Here is a 20830-nt window from a genome sequence, read left to right on the forward strand (position 1 = left end):
AGGCTTGTCTTCAACGTTGAAATCTCCATCCTTGAAATGTTGAAACCATTCTCTACATGATTTATCGGTTGGAGCAGTGTCACCATAAACTTCGACAAGCATTCGATGGCTTCAGCCGCACTTTTCTTCCAATTAAAGCAGAAAATCAAAACCTCCCGCAAATACTGCTTAGTTAATACAAAATTCGACATTTCAAACAGTAAAAATCAAGGTTTTTGTATGAAACTCAAAGCGATATAAACTGAATATTATTAGCAAATGTTTAATCTCTCTGAAACCGCCAAAATCAGCTGTCACTATGAACCATTCACAACAGCTGGAGCCATCTTTAGGGAAACGGACCGAACTAATTTGTACTCCCAATAACTTATATATAGGGAGTACAAATAAGTTTCCGCCGTTTGCAAAAGACAGCGCTACTAATAAACTATAGTTAAAATTGTTTGATGTAAAACGACATATCGTAAGATTGGACATTATTGGCATCACCATAACCTTGAAATATTAGCAATATATCAGCATCATATATTTTTTTTTATACGAAAATATCGAGTTTTGAGTCGAATAAGCGTCATTTGCGGGAACTTTTGATTTACTTCTTTAATTTGAAGAAATCTGCAGCTGAGGCTCATAGATTGCTTGTAGAAGCATATGGTGATGCTGCCTTAAGTGAGAGAAGTTGTTGTGAGTGGTTTTAAAAGTTTAAGAACGGTGAATTTGACGTCGAAGACAAAGAACGTAGCGGAAGGCCGAAAGTGAAGACGCGGAATTGGAAGCATTATTGGATGAAGATTCGCCAAACGCAAAAAGAACTTGCACTTACATTAGGAGTCAACAAACAATTTCCTATCGTTTGAATGATATCATTAGGAATGATTCAAAAGCAAGGGAATTGGGTTTCATATGAACTGAAACCGAGAAACGTTGAACGCCGATTTTTCACATGTGAAATTTGCCAGGCATAAACGAAAGAGTTTTTTGCATCGTATAATCACTTGTGATGAAAAATGGATCCATTACGATAACCCAAGATCCATTACGATAACCCAAGAAAGAAGAAGAAATCATGGGGACCATCTGGCCATGCTTCAACATCGACAGCCAAGCCGAATATTCATGGAAAAAACTCATATTGTGTATTTGGTGGGATCAGCTTGGTATCGTGTATTATGAGTTGCTCAAACCGAATGAGATCATTACTGGGCTCTCTACCGAACACAATTGATGAGATTAAGTCGAACACTCAAGGAAAAACGCGCCCACTACTCCAGGCATGACAAAATTATCCTACATGATAATGCTCGACCACATGTTGCGGCGCCGGTCAAAACCTACTTAGAAACACTCAAATGGGAAGTTCTACCCCACCCACCGTATTCTCCAGACATTGCTCCTTCCGACTACCACTTGTTCCGATCGATGACGCATGAGCTGTCTGAGCAGCACTTCACATCACATGAAGATACCAAAAATTGTATTGATGATTGGATAGCCTCAAAAGATGAAGCGTTCTTCCGACGCAGTATTCACAGAAAGATGGGAAAAAGTGGCTAGCGATGGCCATTATTTTGAATAAAATATTATGTACCGTAAAATATTATGTATGTAAAATATTACGTATCTTTTACAATAAAACTTAATTTTTGATAAAAAATGGCGGAAACTTATTTGTACTCCTAATAGTTATATCGTTATGTATTATATGCTTATATCACATATGAATAAAAAAATTAAAAATTAAATTTATTTAATAATCTATATTGTAGTTATTTAATCTCATTTTAAGAAAAATTAGGATATTTTGATCTAAAAAATAATTTTTTTCAAAATTAATTTTTTTTTAACTTAAGTTAATTCAATATTGACTTACATTAAGTTAAGTTTTTATTCCTTTAACTTTTAACTTTATTAATTTTGTAAAGCCAACTTAACTTTAACTTATTCATAACAATTAAAAAAAAATTACTCAATCCTGGTTGTAAAATTCTTCAATATAATAGGCGTTATATGTTTAAATCTATAAGGAAGCAAAAACAAGAATCAATCATATTGAAATATTTTACAACATTTGTATTTATTTATTATTTTTGTTATTTGAGTAATGCAAAGGTACGGAATGATTTTGTACAAATTTGTGTCATTGTGGGAATAATGAACGCGTTGAACACCGATCGCGAATTGTTATCTGGTCATGGCCACGCAGTGTCGGCAATTGCCACTTTATCAGGTGATCGTACTCTGTTATAAATAAACTTAAACGCTGGCATATCTTTCGGATGCATTTTAGTAATTGAGCCTAGTAAATTCATATTTTACGAATTTTCTGATTATTAACGAATTTTTCATTGACGAACATGCAACGTCTTGTAGTACGTTTCTTGTTAGCTCCGCAAAATTACAGGCGCGTTTACTTCAGCTGCTAAAAACTGGCGTGACTCTTTCGATATAACTAAGTTTTCAAATTTAGAAGTGTTTAGAAATATTCTCTCTGGCGTTTGGAGAGATTCTCTTGATTCGCATTGCATCAATTCGAAACGAAGAATCACGTGTATTTTTGTCGCGCTATGCATAATTCCAAAATGCTCCTGCCAGAGTTTCTAGCCAACGTCCATTATGTTTCGGAATAACTGTGAAATCACAAGAGATATATAAATCGTTTATAAAGAAAAAAAACACCTACGGAGATAGAGCTACAGATAGAACGTACGTTAATAGCGTATCTGCGTACGAGAGACAGACGTCTCAACCAAGTGTCTGCGTCATTCGACGTAGAGCGTGACTCAGCGACAATAGCGTCGTCTTTTAAAGTGCGTTTTAACGAGCCAACGAGCGTTTCTTCCAGACGCCACGAATAAGAATAATGTATCTATAATTACAACGTGTAATTGCGATAAATCCTGACAATGTGGATCGCGAGGTAGCTGACGAATAGAGAATATCGAAGCGACAATTTTCCAAGGAACATCAAGTCAATAGAAAGAAAATGACTTTATTTTGACATCATGAAAGTCACAATGATTTTTCGTTACAAAATTTGTCTGTTTATTAACATTAAGAATGAAAATAAAGTTATTATAATTTTTTGTTGACTTGTATGTGTTCTTTGAGCTGTGGCGGCTGCTACTTATGACCCTCTTACCTCTTTACCGTTTCTTCCTGCCAAGAACGACTACCGCGCCGTGAGAGACCCTGCGGCCTCGCGGAGGCCGCGTACTCCGATGAGGATTTCGGCGCGATCAGTTTGCATTTGCTAGCCGGTAGCCATCTAGCGCGAGAAGCGCACCCAAGAGACAGTACTCGAGACCTATACGTGTATCAAGTTCTTTCATCGTCATCGTCGTTGTTCAGCATTGATCGCATCGGCTTCTCATCTCCATCGATTCGCTGCTTTGTCAGGAGTCTATCCGCCGTTTTCATCCCCCTCCTTTCCACGGAAGTCATACCCGATAATCGATCCACCTGTTAAGCCATCAATGAGAGCAGGAAGGTAGGCCTTGTCGACGCTCCTCTTCTTGTTCCTCATAATCGCTCGCGAATTTTTCTTCTCTTATATTTTTCTCAGTTCGAAATTCATTTATTTTTAATCAATCTTTAGTCTTCAGTTCGTTTTAATGATTATATATCCGCGCGAGTAATTTTTATTTAATCCTTAGTTACATACGATTGGGTCATTCTATACATTTCTTTTCTTTGAAAAATTAGAATCATCTAGTAATTAGTTTAATATGCATATAAAATATATAGTTTAATATGCATATATAACTTTTTTTTTATATAACACCCTTACAAATATTTTCTAAAGATATTAAAGTATATATGTAAAAATCACTTTATAATTTTTGTATATTTATTAAAGTGATGAAAATTATTCCGAATGATTTATGAATGACTTATCGATATATAGATGTAAAGAACTGGAAAATCATCGTGTGTATTAAAGATTAAAGTGGAAAAATATTTCTTTAGAAAACAAAGCGTATTTCTTAAGGTGAACTTACCTTACAAAAGAAGGTAAGAAGATTATTGTGATTACGTAATAAATGAAGTTTGAAGAAAATCTTATGTATCCGCTGTTGTTTTATCACTGAAAGATGCTTTTAATATCCTTCTTTGTTAAATTACTAGAATTGTACCACACAGAATGCAGAATTTCTAATAATTTATTAAAGCGTAAACAATCCAAGAAAAAAATGCATCATGCGTAGGCTTTAGAGATACATTTGGTTTACGGAAATATTTATTACATTATGTTATTATTTATACATTATTTTGAAATTAGCAGAAATATGCTTTTCAAAGGGCAAATTATTAAGAAATTTATAAAGAAGAAAAAAAAATATTTTAATCAATCTTCTTATCTACTATTCTAAATAACACAACAAACAAAATTAACCTGCACTTATTATTAGACGTCTATAAATGATAACGCAATAAAATTGCGTTATCATTTATAGATGTCTATTTATGTTACTGTATTTACTTTTAGTCTTTTAGTTTACCTAGTTCAATTTCTTTTTCTGCAATTTTGCAATACCTCTTTAAATTATAATAAATTGTGTCGAACGATCGAGTTATGCTCGAAAACAAAGCTATTATGTGTAAATTTTATAATGTATGCGGATGCTTCTAAATCGCTGATTCACTACAATTACATGATTAAACTCCTTCGGTCTCATAATACTAGACATTCCTCTACGAGAAATCGACATTGCATGGTGAGAATATTAAAGAAGTATTTGCTGTAAAACACGACATATTATAAAAAAGAGCTATGAGTATCACACATTCCGAATTATCTCCTCATTGCAGAAAATCATTTTAGATTTAAATACGGGGTTAACAATAGAAGTCGTAGCGATCGTAGGATTTTAAATCGTAGAAAATTGATCATAGTCGATGTTTCGTCTTATATTCGATCATAATTAATTAATTTTCTATGACTTAATACTCTACGACTTTTATTGTAGATTAAACGTTAAAGATTGAAAATTGAATCAGTCCTGCAAGAGAGGAGAGTATTTAACTGTGATTGATCAATTCTCACAAGTACAATCACTTACAACTACGTTTAAGCGATTGTAGAATACATCAGAACATTCTTTACATCAGAATCTTTACATCTTTACGTAGACTGTTATGTTTACTCTCACGAAAGTAGACACGTGGATTTTGTCTCGCATAAAAGTCGGGAATGAAAAAAAATCATATTTTACGGACATAAATATACGGGAAATATAAATGGATTGTTTGACAATTGTGACGATTATTATTTGGAACGATTATTTAAGTTTATAATAATTGCGCAATTTTTGAGAGATGTTATAATTGTTTTTAGGACAAGATGGAGGAGGAAGATATAAGGACGGCAGTGGAACTGTACATTTATGACCTTACTAAAGGAATGGCCGCAATGATGTCGCAGATACTCATTGGTAAGCATATGAGGAATTGATGGTACTATTAACAGTTATTTAAATATATCGCTTTTATTTATTTTTTTACTTGATTTTTTTTTTGGAATAATTTATTACGACGAAGATAAACATATAATTAATTAAATGATAGAAGATTCCGAAAATGTAAATACTTATTTATTCTACTATTAGTCGATACTTTTTACTTGTTAAAATGTTTATTTTATATTTATTAAATTAAACAAAATTAGTTTAATTTAGTAAATAAAAAGAAAGCGAAAAGCTTTTTCCTATAAAAAATCGCCATTGACTTAAAGAATCGAGCCCTGCGTAAATATATCTCCATGTATTGTTGATCAACGATTGTTCATAATATTTATCAAAATATTGTTTTCATCGTTGTTTTCATCGGATGCAATTTTAAACTCCATTACCCTTGAGCCGAAATGTTATTTAAAGAGATATATAATGTGACGGAAAACATATTTCTTTATTATGCGCCGTGAAAACAGCGATTGCAGTTCTTCTTTATGTTGCAAATAATAGAGTGAAAGAACTAAATATATCATATAACACTGAATTGACACATACATTAGTAAAATTCTCATTGAGAGATCCTCCTATTCAGAGAATATAGCTCTGAATAACAGAGGATCATTTTTATACGCGATATTGGTTTTTATACGCGATTCCAGTTTATCGAAAAAAGCTGATGTTATCAATTGATTTCTTGACTCATTTCCTTCGATTCTGCCAGTCATGCATGCTTGTAATCCGCGGATTGTCATTATTGCTTTACTCGTTGTATATATTCCTTTCAACGTTGCCAGATAGTACAGATTTCGGATTAAATGCGATTCAAATATATAAACAGCCGTCGAGAATTGGTGACATTTTAGGCAACGATGACTCAGAGAGTGGCAATGGTGTCGCATCGATCAGCTTCATGACGGTTAAATGGTCGATGTGCTCCACTGAGACGCAATGGGATGTGCGCTGAAGTGCGTAAAAATAAAATGAAATTGATGCACGAAAATAAAGTTGAAAAAGAACGTTAAAAAAATATATATATGTAAATATATATAATGATATAAATATATCTAATGATATATGATATCTAACAAAAAGTTCTCGGATTGTGCAGCAATAAAAAATACGGATATCTCAAATAATAAATTGTTATTTTTTCTTTCAAAATAATTCCTTATGACATCCTTACACACATCCCTACATCAATACACTTCATACATTTTGATAAAAACCTAAAAACTTGTTTTAATGTCCATAATTGGAAAGCTATATTTAGAGCCACATTCCTTTGAATATCCTTCTTATTTATATCTTGTTTATAACTTATTTATATCTTTCTTGATGTTTTTAAATTTTATATCAAAGATGTGAAGTATTGATATTATATAGAGTATTACTTTGAAAGATATTCAAACAGAACACAAGTCATTATAATAACAAAATGATGTCAAAATGACTCTAAATAAATATTATTTACGATTCATTTTAACGTCATTTTGATTTGTTGGTTTTCTGTTTGGGTAAAATATAATATTTTATTGTCTGAAGTGTTGTCCTTATTGCTGCAGTCCAAGAACTTTATTGTCAGACTATGTACATTAATTTATTTGCAATGTAGATGCCAGCTAATTTTTGGGGTCTAGAAATGAATGATTCGAAAGACGAAGTGCAATTCGTAGGTGAAGACGTATAAACACGCGCGGCATGCGCGGCGATAATTTAAGAGAATCGCAGGTGCAGACCAATACGGAAACAGTTGGAAAGGGTGCCAGAGCTTGCGGTGCCCCATAATGCGTATGGAATTCTGTGCGAATGGCGTAAAGTGCGGACTGTGTGTGCCACGTGTCCCCGCACTCTCAGGCGTCTATTTTCGAGTGCGTCGAGGGCAGCGTTCGTTCCAATGCTCTGAGAACATTTCGATCCGCATAAGTTGGCAGTCGCTCCAGACCGAGCGAGTGCCGAGTCCAGACCTCGAAAACGTGCGGGATTATATTGCGGATAAGTTGAATATAATGATGTAGAAGAATTATGAGTCTCCCGAAAAATATCTTCCGGATTTCCGATTATAAGGATTTGTAACTTCTAGTCGAATTAATGTTGTGTATAATTGTCATTTAATTATTCGATAATTATTTCTAAGTCTAATTTCAAAAAGTCTTAACATTTAGAGAAGCTATTTTTTTTAATTTTACAATTTTTCTTTAAATAAGATTTGTTTTAATTATGTTTTGATTGTATTTCTTGTCTCTCAAAATATGACACTGTTTCGGTGCCACTATGGTTGGTGCCATAATGGTTTTCTCGTTCTAATAAAGATTAATTTAGTAACTGTTCTTGTTATAATGTAATTATACCCTTTAACACACTAGAAAACTTTGTATTACGTAAAGTTATGATCTAAATGTATTTCGTTGCATCTATGGAATCAAAAGACCGACAGCCGCCTCCCCTCTTTGAATTCGTCGTAACCGTCTTGCACTGCTCTGGAAGTAATTATAACGGCCAGGTTATTTCTTGCGAGGTCGACATCACTGGGAGGCCCCGAGAGGCGCAATGAGAAAGCCACGAAACGATGCGTGTACGCGGATGTACTTAGCTATTTCCGCGGTGCAGAACTAGGTCAAAGGAGACACATACAGGTCCGCAAGCTCGAGCTTTATCCGGGCTCGTGCGAGCTTTGCGTTTCGCACTCCGATCTAGCCAACGAATTTACGCGAGGACAAGCCGCAATTATGATCGTCTCTGTCGGACCTTGAACAAATATCGCGAGCCTGAGTTTAAGCCTGTCTCGAGGTTGCTTCGTTGGATCATGCCGGAGATGTAAATAGAATTAGTTTTCATCTAATTCTGAATTCTTTCTAGATCCGAAAATTTGGAACCAGCTATAATCTTTCGCTAAAATAAGGAATCTTTAGAATTCTCTTCTTCCAAGGAATATTTGCTGAGAGACGGCTTGCATTGTTAAAATTAAACTTATCTCTACTGATAGACATTTATCGTATGATTATTTATTATTATATCGCGTAAAATGATTAATTATTAAATAATTTTTTATTTTATATCGACAAATAAAGGCGCTAAAATTATATATACACATATATCTGCCAATATGCATAACTTATTAAATATTATTTTATGCGACTATCGCATTCTGTTTGTCATTAAAACAAGCGGTCGTTAATCTCCAACTTTTGCTCGCAGGTCGCCAATTGGATGGAATATGGCACACGGCGATAGTCGCATACGGAAGAGAGTACTTCTTCGGCCCTGCTGGCATCCAGAGTATCCGACCCGTGAGTATCCTCCGCCACTGGCGGATCTGATTATCTCGATTGGGATGCGATCGAGCGTTTAGTAGCGCTGTCTGCATCACGGCGACGCTGGCGAAACGCTAAAATACAACGCGGGGTTTTCGTTCAGTTACGCAGATGGTTCCCGTCGCGCCGTACTCGATACTCCACCCGAGTGCTTTCTTTCATCTTCGTGAGTATCTCCGCGATTTAGAAACATCAATTGCGACTCTCAGCTAATATCAACAACCTATTATATTAGTAAGCACCGCGTTCTCTGCCGCCGAGCTCTCGGCAGCGAGATTTCTGTTAGCTAAATAAATATCAGATCCATTCTCCTAATACCGCTATGCGTCAATATTTCTCTCTTTTCATTTACATGTTGCCGCAACAATATTAACAATCTCAGTCATCATGTAACTTTTTCCTCGGGGCAGGAATGTGAAAATTTTTTGTATGTACGTGTACGCACGTAAAAACATTTTTCACGTTTCCACACGTAAAGAAAAAATTATATGATCGATCTAAAAACAGATCGAACAGAATAAAGCATTGTTTCATTCAAATGTAAAATTAATTGACAAAAAAGAGAAAGATAGGACACAAGACAGCTAGTCTCTCTATTTCCTTGTATTCAACCAATTACAATATCTCAGAAAGAAAAGAGTATTGGCCGTCACACTTTCTCTCTCTCTCCCCCTCTCTCTCCCTCTCTTTCCCTCTCTTATTTTGTTGATACATTACTTAGAGTGTGGTCACTTGATGCTTCGAAGCATTTTTTGATTGGTCAATTAATAAAATTCTTTCTTCTGATGATCAATCAAAAGTAATCTTAGATACAGATGTAGTCCACAACTCTAGTCTTTGCTCTAGTCAGGCACCAGTCGATCATCGCGCAACGATGTCGCTGGGACAAGTGCAATATAAATAACCCGGGGCCGTGTTATCAAGCTGAAAGAATTAATGATTCCTACCGCTTCCCGTCGCACTTAATATATCTATGCCGATGCATGCGTATAACCCGAAGTCGCGACCGATCATCAAAAGACTTAGTCGCAGAGCGACTATCGCTCTGCGACGAAGTCACTCGGCGGGCCATACGATACGCTAGATACAAGCGGGAACTAAATTTGGTGTGGTTCAATCCGAAAATAATCCCCGCTGCACGCATACGCACGCACGCGTATACACGTGCACGCATACATCCGCTTCCTCTCTCTTTCTCTCTCGCGACTACTCTCTTTCCTGCCTTATGCTCCACACGTTCAGACTCGATGTAAGGCAAAGGTAAGATGAGTCCGTACGTGCTTACATTCTCGTATATGATAAAATATTCCCCAATAATTTCAATGTGGTTGTTTCCTAATCTCACCGCAGTCATGTAAATGGTCCACCCTTTGGCGCACGTTCAGATTCCCACCCCAAGTGCTGCCCAGGTATATCATTTTCTTGTTTAATATTCGGGGAATAACAAAAATAAAATGACACCTAGATGAGAATCTGAACATAGTCTTGCTTGATTAAATAGTGAAATTACCTTAAAATAATTCTTTCCTGCATTACTTGAGCTCAGACGAAGTATTTTTATGGTCTTTTCATGTTTGAAGGTACAGAACGAGACCGACGATAAAAATCACTCGAGATTAAAATATAACAGAGAAAGATTCTGTTTGAGTAATTTGAGTGAACTTTTCTTGATAGTTGAAGAGTTGATTCTTGAAGAAGAGTACCAAGTTTATAAGTCTCGAGATATGATTTAAACCTTCTCTCTTGCGTAAATGTTCTCTCTTAAACTGCTCTTTTCGTAATATTGAATGTGCTTCCAAGTTTTCTGATACAAGAATTTCCTTGTTTTTTAACAGAATACGAAGCTATATTTAGTATCCTGTGCAATTTCTTTTAGCATCTGAAAGAACCTGTTATTTCTGAAATCGTATTATAATTATATTATAAAATTATAATATCTTCTTCTGATTCCGTTATGATTCCTCTGAAGCGGTGTCAAGCAGTCGCGGAAGTAATAATCGTGACACCGACGCGCATCTAAAAGCAATGCGATGAAATCATTACGATAATACTTTATTATGCTGCACGCCGACGAAAATATGCACGTGACGCGCATAATTGTAATGCGCGTTGCTCTATGACACTAGATCTGTATAACTGATTCATTTCCACCTACGAAATCCTCTCGTGAAACTCGATAACCAATAACTAGATTTTATTAACAATATTTCTATTCAAGATTTTTATGAATATCTATTTTTCCAACAATTCTATAATTAATTTAAATTCGATCATCAATTAACATAGATCGAGATAGTCAATAATTGTTTACGAGTCAATTACAAATCAATTATTAGCAATTTCCTCAATTTATTTCCTCAATTTGCCTATCTAATTACAGTACAAACTATAAACATGGTTATCTCTCTTCATATTTGTATCTTCTATTCCTTTTTGCATATTAATTTTGCTTGCCAGGAATCACGATTTATATAACGAATAGTTATCTTTCTGTCATCAAGATAGCTTCTCGTTTCGTCATCCGTAATGCATATTGGTAATCGCTTGCAATTGGCCTTTGAGACATAGGGTGCGATTTACTTAATAAGTACTGAGCAAATGTTTCATTGATCAATCAAAAGAACGAATTTTACGAATTGACCAATCAAAGAATACTTCAAAGCATTTGTAGGGTAAAATAGAACCCAAAAATACACCAAGAGAAAGTCAAAAGAAATCAAAGTGATTTTATTTTAACATTAAGAAAGTCAAAATGATGATTTTTAGTCACAAAATTTGACTGTTTTATTGACACATAAATAAAGTCATTTTGATTTTTTGTTGACTTTTGTATTCCTTGGGAATGCTCTTTTTCCGGGCTTCATCAATCGATTATGTTTGTTGACATCTACATTACTTCATCTATATTATTCTAGAATTGGAAAGAGATGAGAAATAAATTGAATCTCGCTAAGTTAATCGTGAGTTGTGAAACTGGAACTAATTCCTTGTCCGACAAATATTGTTTAGAAAAACTTCTGAATTGTTTCTTCCTAAGCGAGTATCTCTTTTTTCTGAACGATATCTTCAGCCAGCGATTTCAGGAGCGCAAATCTCATTTTGCGCGCGCGCCACGCATTCATTCTTCAACGTTGGCGTCTCGTTCGTCGTGGCGTTCTCCAAGCATCGGCAGTTCGCGTGCGAACCGTTTCCCACTCTCAGGAGTGCTCTCGAAAAGAGTGAGGAAGAATAGTCTTACGACGGTTTTTTTCATTCCATTTTTACCTATTTTGTTTTATTGCTTTTTGGATTCGTAAGTGCTCTCGTGAACACGGACGCGTTTCCGGTTTCGTTCCGCAACCACCAGAAGCGAAGATCTTGTGGTATTGAGTGTTGCTGAGAAAGAGAGAAAGAGAGAGAAAGAGGATAAGTGCAATTTTAGGATACAGAAGATGAAAGAATAGACTATCGGAGATTATACAATTTTGTGAGATAATGCAGTTTTATAAATGTTTCTTAATAGAAAGTTACGGATATATTGTAAAAATATCAAATAATGTGATACGTTTAGTTTTTAACTTCTCAAGAGAATTTGGTTGGAGAACCCTTAAATCTAATAACTAATACTGAAAGACAATAATTAATTGCTTACTTTAAATTGCTCACTTTTGTTTGTTTATTAAAAGCACTATTGTTCAGTACTTTTTTTTAGTAATTCAAATAAATAATTAATTATTGTCTTTCAGTACTAAATTGACTATAATATTAAATTGACCAGTATTAGATTAAAGAAATTTTTAGTCATCGACTGATTTAGTGTGCTGACATTGGATAACATTTCCGATTTCTGAATGATAATTTTTATTCTGTTAATTTCTATTCTCATATCTTGGCTTCAAGAGCGATAGAGATTCCTCGTCTTATTTTTACTTTAACTTTCCCAATTAATCCCTCCATTCTCATTGAAGATGACATTTCGTAATTTAATGCAAATTAATTAAATTTTCTTATTTATTCGATGCTAATCTCGCTTCCACGTTTCCATGAAATGTATCATGTAGATTCCATTATTTTTTAGACTTAAGAATTTGCACGATCGACACGTTCTCGCATTAATCCTTGAGAGATCCAACCCTTGAAGCGCATAATAAACGCTTTCTTCCCATTTTGTCTCTCTTCGCTCTTCACTTCCGCCGGGCCACGTCTTTCTTTTGCGTTCTAGAAGAGGTCGCGGCTCCAACGCATACCGCGAGTGTCTATTTTCGGCGGTTTCTCGCAGGGAAGCGCGAGATTTGTCGTAGTTCTAAAATTACGCGGCCACTAATGCCAGGAGGAGGCGGGTGTTCTCTATCTTTCTCATTCTCTCTCTTTTACTCTCGTTCTCTCTCACTTTTCTCTTCTGTCTCTCTGGCGAACGAAATCGGCTGCTGGATCAGCGCAGCTGCTGCGAAATTGACATTGACGGCACGGCGCGATTTTCCCGGACGCGATTTTAACGCGACCGCTCGACGCATTTCGTGTTTCAGGGCGGCACGGAGTTACGGGATCCGCAAAGAGTTGAGAAGCTCGGCGAGACTTACCTGCCCTACTCGGTTTTCCTGGAGTACATAAACGGTTTAGGGACCTCCACGTTTGCGTGAGTATTATCGACTGATGCGTGCATGCTGAGATGTGTGTGTTTGTGTCGAAAACTGCTTCGGCGCTTTTCTCTTCTATATCTTCATTTTGTATTTAAAACTGTGAGAAGGCAAATTATGTGCTCGTATGTTGATTACTAAATTACTTTAAACTTTAAATTACTTTATTCATTTTCGTTTATTTTACTCTTTACTTTTCAAAGCGTGACCATTTTTAACTTGAGTTACGTCTCTTCTCCTTCGTAAATTTATTTGTTAATTCATTGAAGGAATCGCTTCTACGATCATCTTCCATAAAGAATTTCATTTTTTGCGTAAGATTTATTTATTCAAATCTAAGAAAATTATTCGATTTTTTTTTTAAATTATACATTCGATTTTCTGTTGTTTTGTTATTTTATTTTTTTATTGTTTGGTCTTATTATTTAATAATTTAGTTTGTCTTTGATTCCTGAAAATTAATTGGTTTTTGTAGAATAAACTCTTTTCTTTCAGACCGGGCACGTACAATCTTTTCAAGCATAACTGTAATTCCTTCACCGAGGAGGTTAGTAACTTCCTAGTGGGCAAGGGCATTCCCAAGTATATCCTTGATTTACCAGAAGAAATATTACAAACGTACGTCTTATTAATTGTCACGACTATTTAATCTTACACTTATTATAGAAAAATGTATAAGATACCTGTTTACTTTATTTCGAAGCGCTGTTTTAATATGAGTTATATTTTCAGTCCTATCGGACAGGCTTTAATTCCGTTGGTAGAAACATTAAGCAGTAGCTCAAGTGCTGGATTCACGGTAGGCCAGAGATTCGTTGAGCCGAGAATCCAGAGGGAAACTTCACCGGAATATCAACTCCTAAATACAGCTATCGAAGAAGCAAGGTATTGGTAATTTTAACGCGTGATTATTTATTTAAATTTTTATAAATATTTTACTAAACTATCGAACATATTTGCAGATTGAATTCAATCGCGTTAGAGGAACGGAGGAACGTCATTAACGAGAAATTAGCGAAGAAAGATCGAAAGAAGAAAAAGAAGAAAAAGGAGAAAAAAGATAAGAGCAGCAAAGAGGCCACCAGCAGCGACAGCAATAGTACCGGACCAAGCAATTGCTGTGCAGATATGGCGGAGAACGAAAGTATGTAGAATTTTATATAAATTAAAAACAATTGTAATAATAAAAAATAATATAATAAAAACTCTTAAAATTTGGAAAATAATTTTTATATCTATTATTTTTTATATCTATTATTTAGGTGCAGTCGGCGAAACACTGCAGGCGGCCAATGGAGAAAACGCACCCGCAGAGATGCTGCCGTCCGAGCGAGTGATGCAGATGGAGGAGGATGAGAAGCGTGAGCAAGAAGAGAAAAAACGCCATCGAGATCCACCGATAGTTTTCAAAGACTTGGTGGATATACAAACGGAGTACGAAGGCTTGGTAAGCGCTCTCAAAGGGAAATTGAACGATGAGGAACAAACTTGTTTGGATGAGCTACGGCAATATGTCTTGGAAGACGAGGGCTCCTGGGCTTTAGGCGACAACTTTCTGAACTTCGTTGGTGAGTTACTGAAATAACACAAGCTCTCTTTTTGAAAATGTATCTGATTTATTCGATTAAATTTTAAACTTACTATAATATATATTAGAACATATAAAAATAGACTTTTAAGAGATTTAAAAGCAGAATACTGTGTTAAATTCAATTCAATTAAATGGATTTTAGGTCGAGTTCTTTACGATAAATCATTAGATAGTGATGTACGAGTAAAACTGTTGAACGTGCTGTCCGTTGCTGCACTGAAAGATGATGTAATTTTGTTGTTGCATCAAGACAGGCGAGAACACATCATCATGACATATGCCTTCGATATTGATCGGCATCCTCTGGAGGAGCAACTTCCACTTGCACAGTTTGTAAGTACAAACGAAATTATTACACATTAAAACTAAAATTATTTTTATATTTTGATTCGTATATTTCCTGACTTTTTATAGTGGACATTAATGGAAATTTCTAATATTTACACTTACTTTTCTGAAAGTCTTAAACGTCAATAATTGTTTCAAACAGTTGGCAAATATGTTCGAGAATCTCAGCAGCTCGGAATGGTTACTCTACATATCGGAGTGGCAGCATCAGGATCAAAACGTCAGTAGCAATATCAGCAACATAAGAGTGACGACAAAGGTTGCAGTGCACTCATTACTCTCAAACTCGGAAGACCTGCAGATCCGCGGTGCAGCTATTATCCACAACCTTGCTTGCAAGGAGGTAAAAACTGTGGTCTGTATCCTTCCGTCCAATTAACATTCTCATCTTTCGCCGATTGCTTTCACTTTTATAACTTATTGCTACAAGCGTGTCGCGTATCGAAGGAGCATAATTATCTTATTAAAGATTATAATTCCACAGTTATTTAATTTTAAGCTACAGATATTTCTTTACATCATGTAGTAGACCTCTGTGTTATAAATTTTACTTATTTTATGAGTTTGAAACAGGACTGTAAAAGAAGAGATATGAATCGGAATTGTTTAATATTAAAGCGCGATCCTTCGATGCGCGATATCATTTGTTTCCGCTTTTCGGAATGCGTGCTTGCCGATATCACAAGAGAACAAGCTCGCACTGTGTCCTAGGAAAGAAGTGCTGCCTTTATTATATGCAATAGAAAAAAAAGAAATATTTGCTCTATAAATTGCTGACAATGCTAAACAACGCGACCGTCGACATGGACATCTCGCCTGGTAATTTCGATTTCAAACGAGCAACGAAAAGAACATAAAAGAGAACATTCATATTTGCCATTAATAAAAAAGGACGGCTCAATTAAAGGATACACGACTCATTCGATGCTCGTTTGCATGCGCACACTGAAGCTCTCTAATCGCGCGGATAGCGCTGCGTGTGACGGATATCTTTCCAGAAATCGGATACTGTTTTTTCAGAAAATGAACAAAAGCAAAAATCTGCGGCGACTTTTACCGAAAGGCAGCATTTCTAAGGTACTTATCCAAATCCATGTTAGATCGAACCGTGCGCTGCGGTAAGTCGTCAATTCTTATCGGTATCTTGCGTGCAACTGAATACATACGTGTAATATGCAACGCGATGTGCGCGACAACTGTGATTACCATAATTTTTCAAGTGAGTGTTTGATAATATCTCGTACATGTAACGATTACTAAAATTACAGAAAATTACAGATAATTCACATAACAACGATGCTTCCAAGTTTAATTCTAAATCTGTAATTACACAAATACATTATATTTCGTAAAAAAATTGTATATAATTGTTTTTTGTGATTACTATGAAAAAATACATTAATAATAAAAAAATAAATTAATTCGATTAAACTAATTTTGAGATGGACGTAGAACGTCCATTTCAAATTTTTGCTGTAATTTATATAGCAACTTGACAATTGTTTACTTAACATTGCGTCGTGCAGCCATATTTTCAAATATTTTTTTTTTCATTCGCAAGAGAGTGAGATATGACGTGATTTCTAAATATCTTTACGTAATGTATGAACTGTAGGTGTTTGACGACGTCGCAGTGGAACTGACGATGGCATTACTGCAATACTTCAACGGCAGTCCCACGGAGGAGCAGCTGTATACGTGCATGAAGTCACTGGCGCGTTTCACGCAGATCAGCGGCCAAGAAGTGCCGCAGCTCATACAGATGATTGGACCCGAGCCGAATAAATTTAGGGGTACTTCCCAGAGAATCGACGAGCAGATCGAACAAGTTAACCAGAAGCTGCGTTAAAGATCCGTCGATCGTCTGCGAAAATGTCGTATTCCATAAGTGCGAGATAAAACCGGACACGCTTCCACTATGTTTAAAATGGATTTTTACTTAGAGATTTTATCGAGTCACATTTATTATTATTATTATTATTATTATTATTATTATTATTATTATTATTATTATTATTTATGAAGATTATTGTTGTCATTTTAATATATTATTATATATGTATATTACTATTACTAGTAGGTGCCGCAGCGTTTCTTCAACTTTACTTTACACTTTTTTATTCGATATTTTTTTTGTAGATAATTAAAGCTAGCGACACTTTACCGTTCTACGCAGATCGGTGAAAGATAGGAATAAAACGCATAAACGCGCGTGGCACGATGACGCGTCATGTGTGCGACTATCTCCCGATTAAAAAAAATCTCTGTCCATTAGAAAATTTCCGCACGACGAAATCACCAAATTAGCTGTATCGAATAGCATGTCGTTTATGCACATCACACTCTACCGATTATATGTCCGTCGACGCTTTGCGAAGACGCAATAAAATTTTGGCAACAAAGATAACTTTCCCAGTAACATTGACTATTTTCCTCGTCGATTTCAAGAAATGCGCATTAGAAGATAAAAGAAGTAGGAGTATCTCATGGATTATACGCAGTATTAACCTATCACGTATCTTACATCATATTATAAAAGAATTAGAAATGGAACAAGTAGCAGTAAAGTCAGCTGTTATTAATCTCTTGTCAAGGTTTCTGGCACCCGTTTGCATGGGTCTTTATCAAAATGTCAACAATGTGCATGACACAAAACCGTTGAGAATTAGTAGCGTAATTAAAGGGATTTCCTCACTGGTATTTTTACAACGAGGTTTTAAAGACGTGGGGATGATAAGATCATACAGCTGATGCAGGAGTATCAAGAGATCCGGCATTGGAATACGCTTGCGATCGCAAAGCCGCGAGAGCATAGTAGTCTCGCGTCTGATTAGTTTTTCGCTTGTATCTTGTCGACGCGACGTGAGTAAAATGCCCGACGGAGAGCCCCCGTCGTTTTCGATTTTGAGACAGAAGCCACGCTTCACAATGGCAAAGTATCTGCCGATACTCGGCTGGTTACCGCATTATACTCGGTTGAAGGCCGTGTCAGACCTGATAGCGGGCATCACTCTGGGTATGACTATGATCCCTCAGAGTATGGCCTACGCGGTACTGGCTGAACGGATTCCACAGGTATCACAGTCGTTTTTCTTGCTCCCTTTAAGATTATAAGTATAAATAAGCGAATATCTATTTAATGACCGTAAACATAAATATAGTATTTTTTGTATATAGTATTTTTTTAATCTTTAATTCGTAATCTCTGCACTTAAAAAAATGCACTCTTGAATTTTATTATCTTCTTAGATGTTAGATTGTTTTAAGACTTTTTTTATCTATATAATATTATTATATTTATTACTGATATGATGTGTCTCTCTATGTCTTTAAAAATATATCATATGACAAATAATACAAATACTTACAGTATGGTCTGTACTCTTGTTTTGTGGGTGGTTTTCTATACATTATCTTGGGAACTATCAAAGAGGTCTCGATTGGTCCGTCATCCTTGATGGCCCTTCTGACATTGCAGTACACGCGAAACATGCCGCAGGATTTTGTAATACTTTTGTGTTTTCTAGCTGGATGCATAGAACTTTTAATGGGCGTACTAAATCTAGGCTTGTATTCTAGAACTATCTAATCGACTAAATTTCAATTATCATCGCTCACGTTTTTTTTGTTATTATCATGTTCTATTGTATTGTTTATAAGTATATCAATATAAAATTGATCGACACGATTCTGCAGGATTTTTAGTGGACTTTATATCAGTTCCTGTCACATCGGGTTTTGTGTCAGCAGGAGCGTTTATTATAATTATCGCTCAGATGCAGGGCCTTCTGGGATTGAAATATAAATCGGAAAATATTGCAGACAATCTGTACAAATTATTTAAGAATATTAATAAGATTCAGCTTGCCGATTCCGCACTTGGAATTTTCAGCATCCTATTTCTCCTGATCTTTAGAGTGAGTGCCGGAATTATAAATGAACAATTTATAACAATTTTAGAAATATCATGTAGATTTTATCTTTAGAAATTGAAAGATATTGACTGTCCTTGTATGAGAAATAAAAGAGATGCTTCCAGAAATGTAATAATAAAAAAAATACTTTGGTACTTCTCCATTGGTAGGAACGCTCTCATAGTGCTTATATCAGTCACAATAGCGTATCAATTCGAAGTGAATACAGGATCCATTCCATTTAGACTTTCAGGTATGGACCTTATTTGTAATTGTTATTAGTAGTCAATTCGTTGAATAAACGATAATAATGATTTTTTTTAATGATATAGCTAAAGTAAATAATAATCTATTCATAAGTTGAAATAAAAAATAATCTATTCAGTATAATTGTAAAATTATTGAAATTTGATCATTTATAACTACTTTTAAAGCCATTATTCTCTTATTAATTAATTTGACACTAAGCAATTCCATTTAAAAATATATTACGATCGTGGAGAGTTACATGCATGTACACACAGGCATGTACAACATTTTTATCTTACAGGAAAAATCGAAGGCGGCCTCCCCAAAGTATCGTTACCGCCATTCTCATCGCAAGTAGGAAATCAGACTTACACTTTTTTTGACATGTGCGCTCACTATGGATTAGGATTAGGGATACTTCCTGTTATATCCGTTTTGGCAAACGTAGCGATAGCTAAAGCATTTGGTATCAATTTCCATAATTCTTTCCATAATTTCAATCTCGAGTCAGCAAATTGCTCCTGTATTATATAATTCATAATAAAATAAAATTAGACTTAATAAAATAATTTCATTATATTTAACAAAATCTGATTTCATTAATTGAAACTGAGCACCACTAATTAACAGTAGCACACATAACAATTATTAGTTACAATTTCCTACTCAGCAATATAACTATTATGTATTATATAACTGTTATATCTTATATTAAAGAATAATAAAAAAACTGTTATATCTTATATTACTAAGTGAAAATTATAACAAAATTATGTCAGTATTTGCTGTCAAATATATGTCTTCATTTCGAAAATTGAATATCCTCCTTATATTATTTGTGTGCAAAATGAAGAAGGATCAATTGTTCGGGTAAAATATTAGGCATATCTTGAATATTTTTTTCTTCTTGATCTTATAGCGTTAGGCACTTCCATTAACGCAACGCAAGAAATGTTGGCTCTCGGCCTCTCCAACATAGTAGGCAGTTTTGTGTCATCACTTCCAACTACTGGTGCGTTTACCCGAAGTGCAGTTAGCAGTGCCAGCGGAGTGCAAACGCCTATGGCTGGTCTATATTCCGGTAACAAAAAATTAAATAACATTAATTTAAATTTTCAAACGTCTTTATTTCTTTCATACGCAAGAAATACGAGATGAAGCTGAATAGCCAAAAATTACTATTAGGTTGAAACATACACTGAGAAAAAAATGCTGTTGATTCAATTAAAGTCTATATTACGGAAATAATAAATTATTATTTCAATAATATAATCAAGGCCTTTATGTCAATAAAAATATATATGAATTAATCACTTATGTAGTGACAGCCCATAATATAGACTTTAATTAG

The 20830-nt window shown here is 35.0% G+C and overlaps 3 protein-coding genes across 4 annotated transcripts in view; 2 read left to right on the forward strand and 1 right to left on the reverse strand.

Moving 5' to 3' along the window:
- LOC105623479 (nuclear protein localization protein 4 homolog) overlaps positions 1–3523 on the reverse strand; it is a 25810-nt gene extending 22287 nt beyond the window's left edge. Inside the window, exons 1-3 of the mRNA XM_012204877.1 lie at positions 3444–3523; positions 3148–3304; positions 2740–2866 (exon numbers count right to left, since the gene is read on the reverse strand). Of these exons, the coding sequence (XP_012060267.1) occupies positions 2740–2866; positions 3148–3304; positions 3444–3523 (364 nt within the window). The remainder of the gene's footprint in view (positions 1–2739; positions 2867–3147; positions 3305–3443) is intronic.
- Positions 3524–5341: 1818 nt separating this feature from the next.
- LOC105621389 lies at positions 5342–17165 on the forward strand. Of its 2 annotated transcripts, XM_012202860.1 has the most exons (12): positions 5342–5432; positions 8646–8737; positions 8865–8927; positions 13267–13376; positions 13873–13995; positions 14110–14262; positions 14340–14521; positions 14640–14945; positions 15111–15301; positions 15459–15659; positions 16337–16393; positions 16932–17165. In XM_012202860.1, exons 1-12 carry the CDS (start codon positions 5342–5344, stop codon positions 17163–17165), a joined length of 1803 nt encoding a protein of 600 aa, XP_012058250.1. The 2 variants fall into 2 exon arrangements, 1 of the variants encoding a protein (XP_012058250.1); XR_001046502.1 differs by lacking the exons at positions 8646–8737; positions 8865–8927; positions 14640–14945; ... (2 more) ...; positions 16337–16393; positions 16932–17165 and having other exon boundaries at positions 5359–5432; positions 14340–14429.
- A 1022-nt stretch (positions 17166–18187) lies between these two features.
- The window catches only part of LOC105621402 (sodium-independent sulfate anion transporter-like), a 7582-nt gene continuing 4939 nt past the window's right edge, over positions 18188–20830 (forward strand). Inside the window, exons 1-6 of the mRNA XM_012202875.1 lie at positions 18188–18391; positions 18687–18882; positions 19013–19233; positions 19303–19483; positions 19781–19945; positions 20399–20560. Of these exons, the coding sequence (XP_012058265.1) occupies positions 18188–18391; positions 18687–18882; positions 19013–19233; positions 19303–19483; positions 19781–19945; positions 20399–20560 (1129 nt within the window). The remainder of the gene's footprint in view (positions 18392–18686; positions 18883–19012; positions 19234–19302; positions 19484–19780; positions 19946–20398; positions 20561–20830) is intronic.

Source organism: Atta cephalotes (assembly GCF_000143395.1).
Source record: "Atta cephalotes unplaced genomic scaffold scaffold00002, whole genome shotgun sequence".
Taxonomy (NCBI): domain Eukaryota; kingdom Metazoa; phylum Arthropoda; class Insecta; order Hymenoptera; family Formicidae; genus Atta; species Atta cephalotes.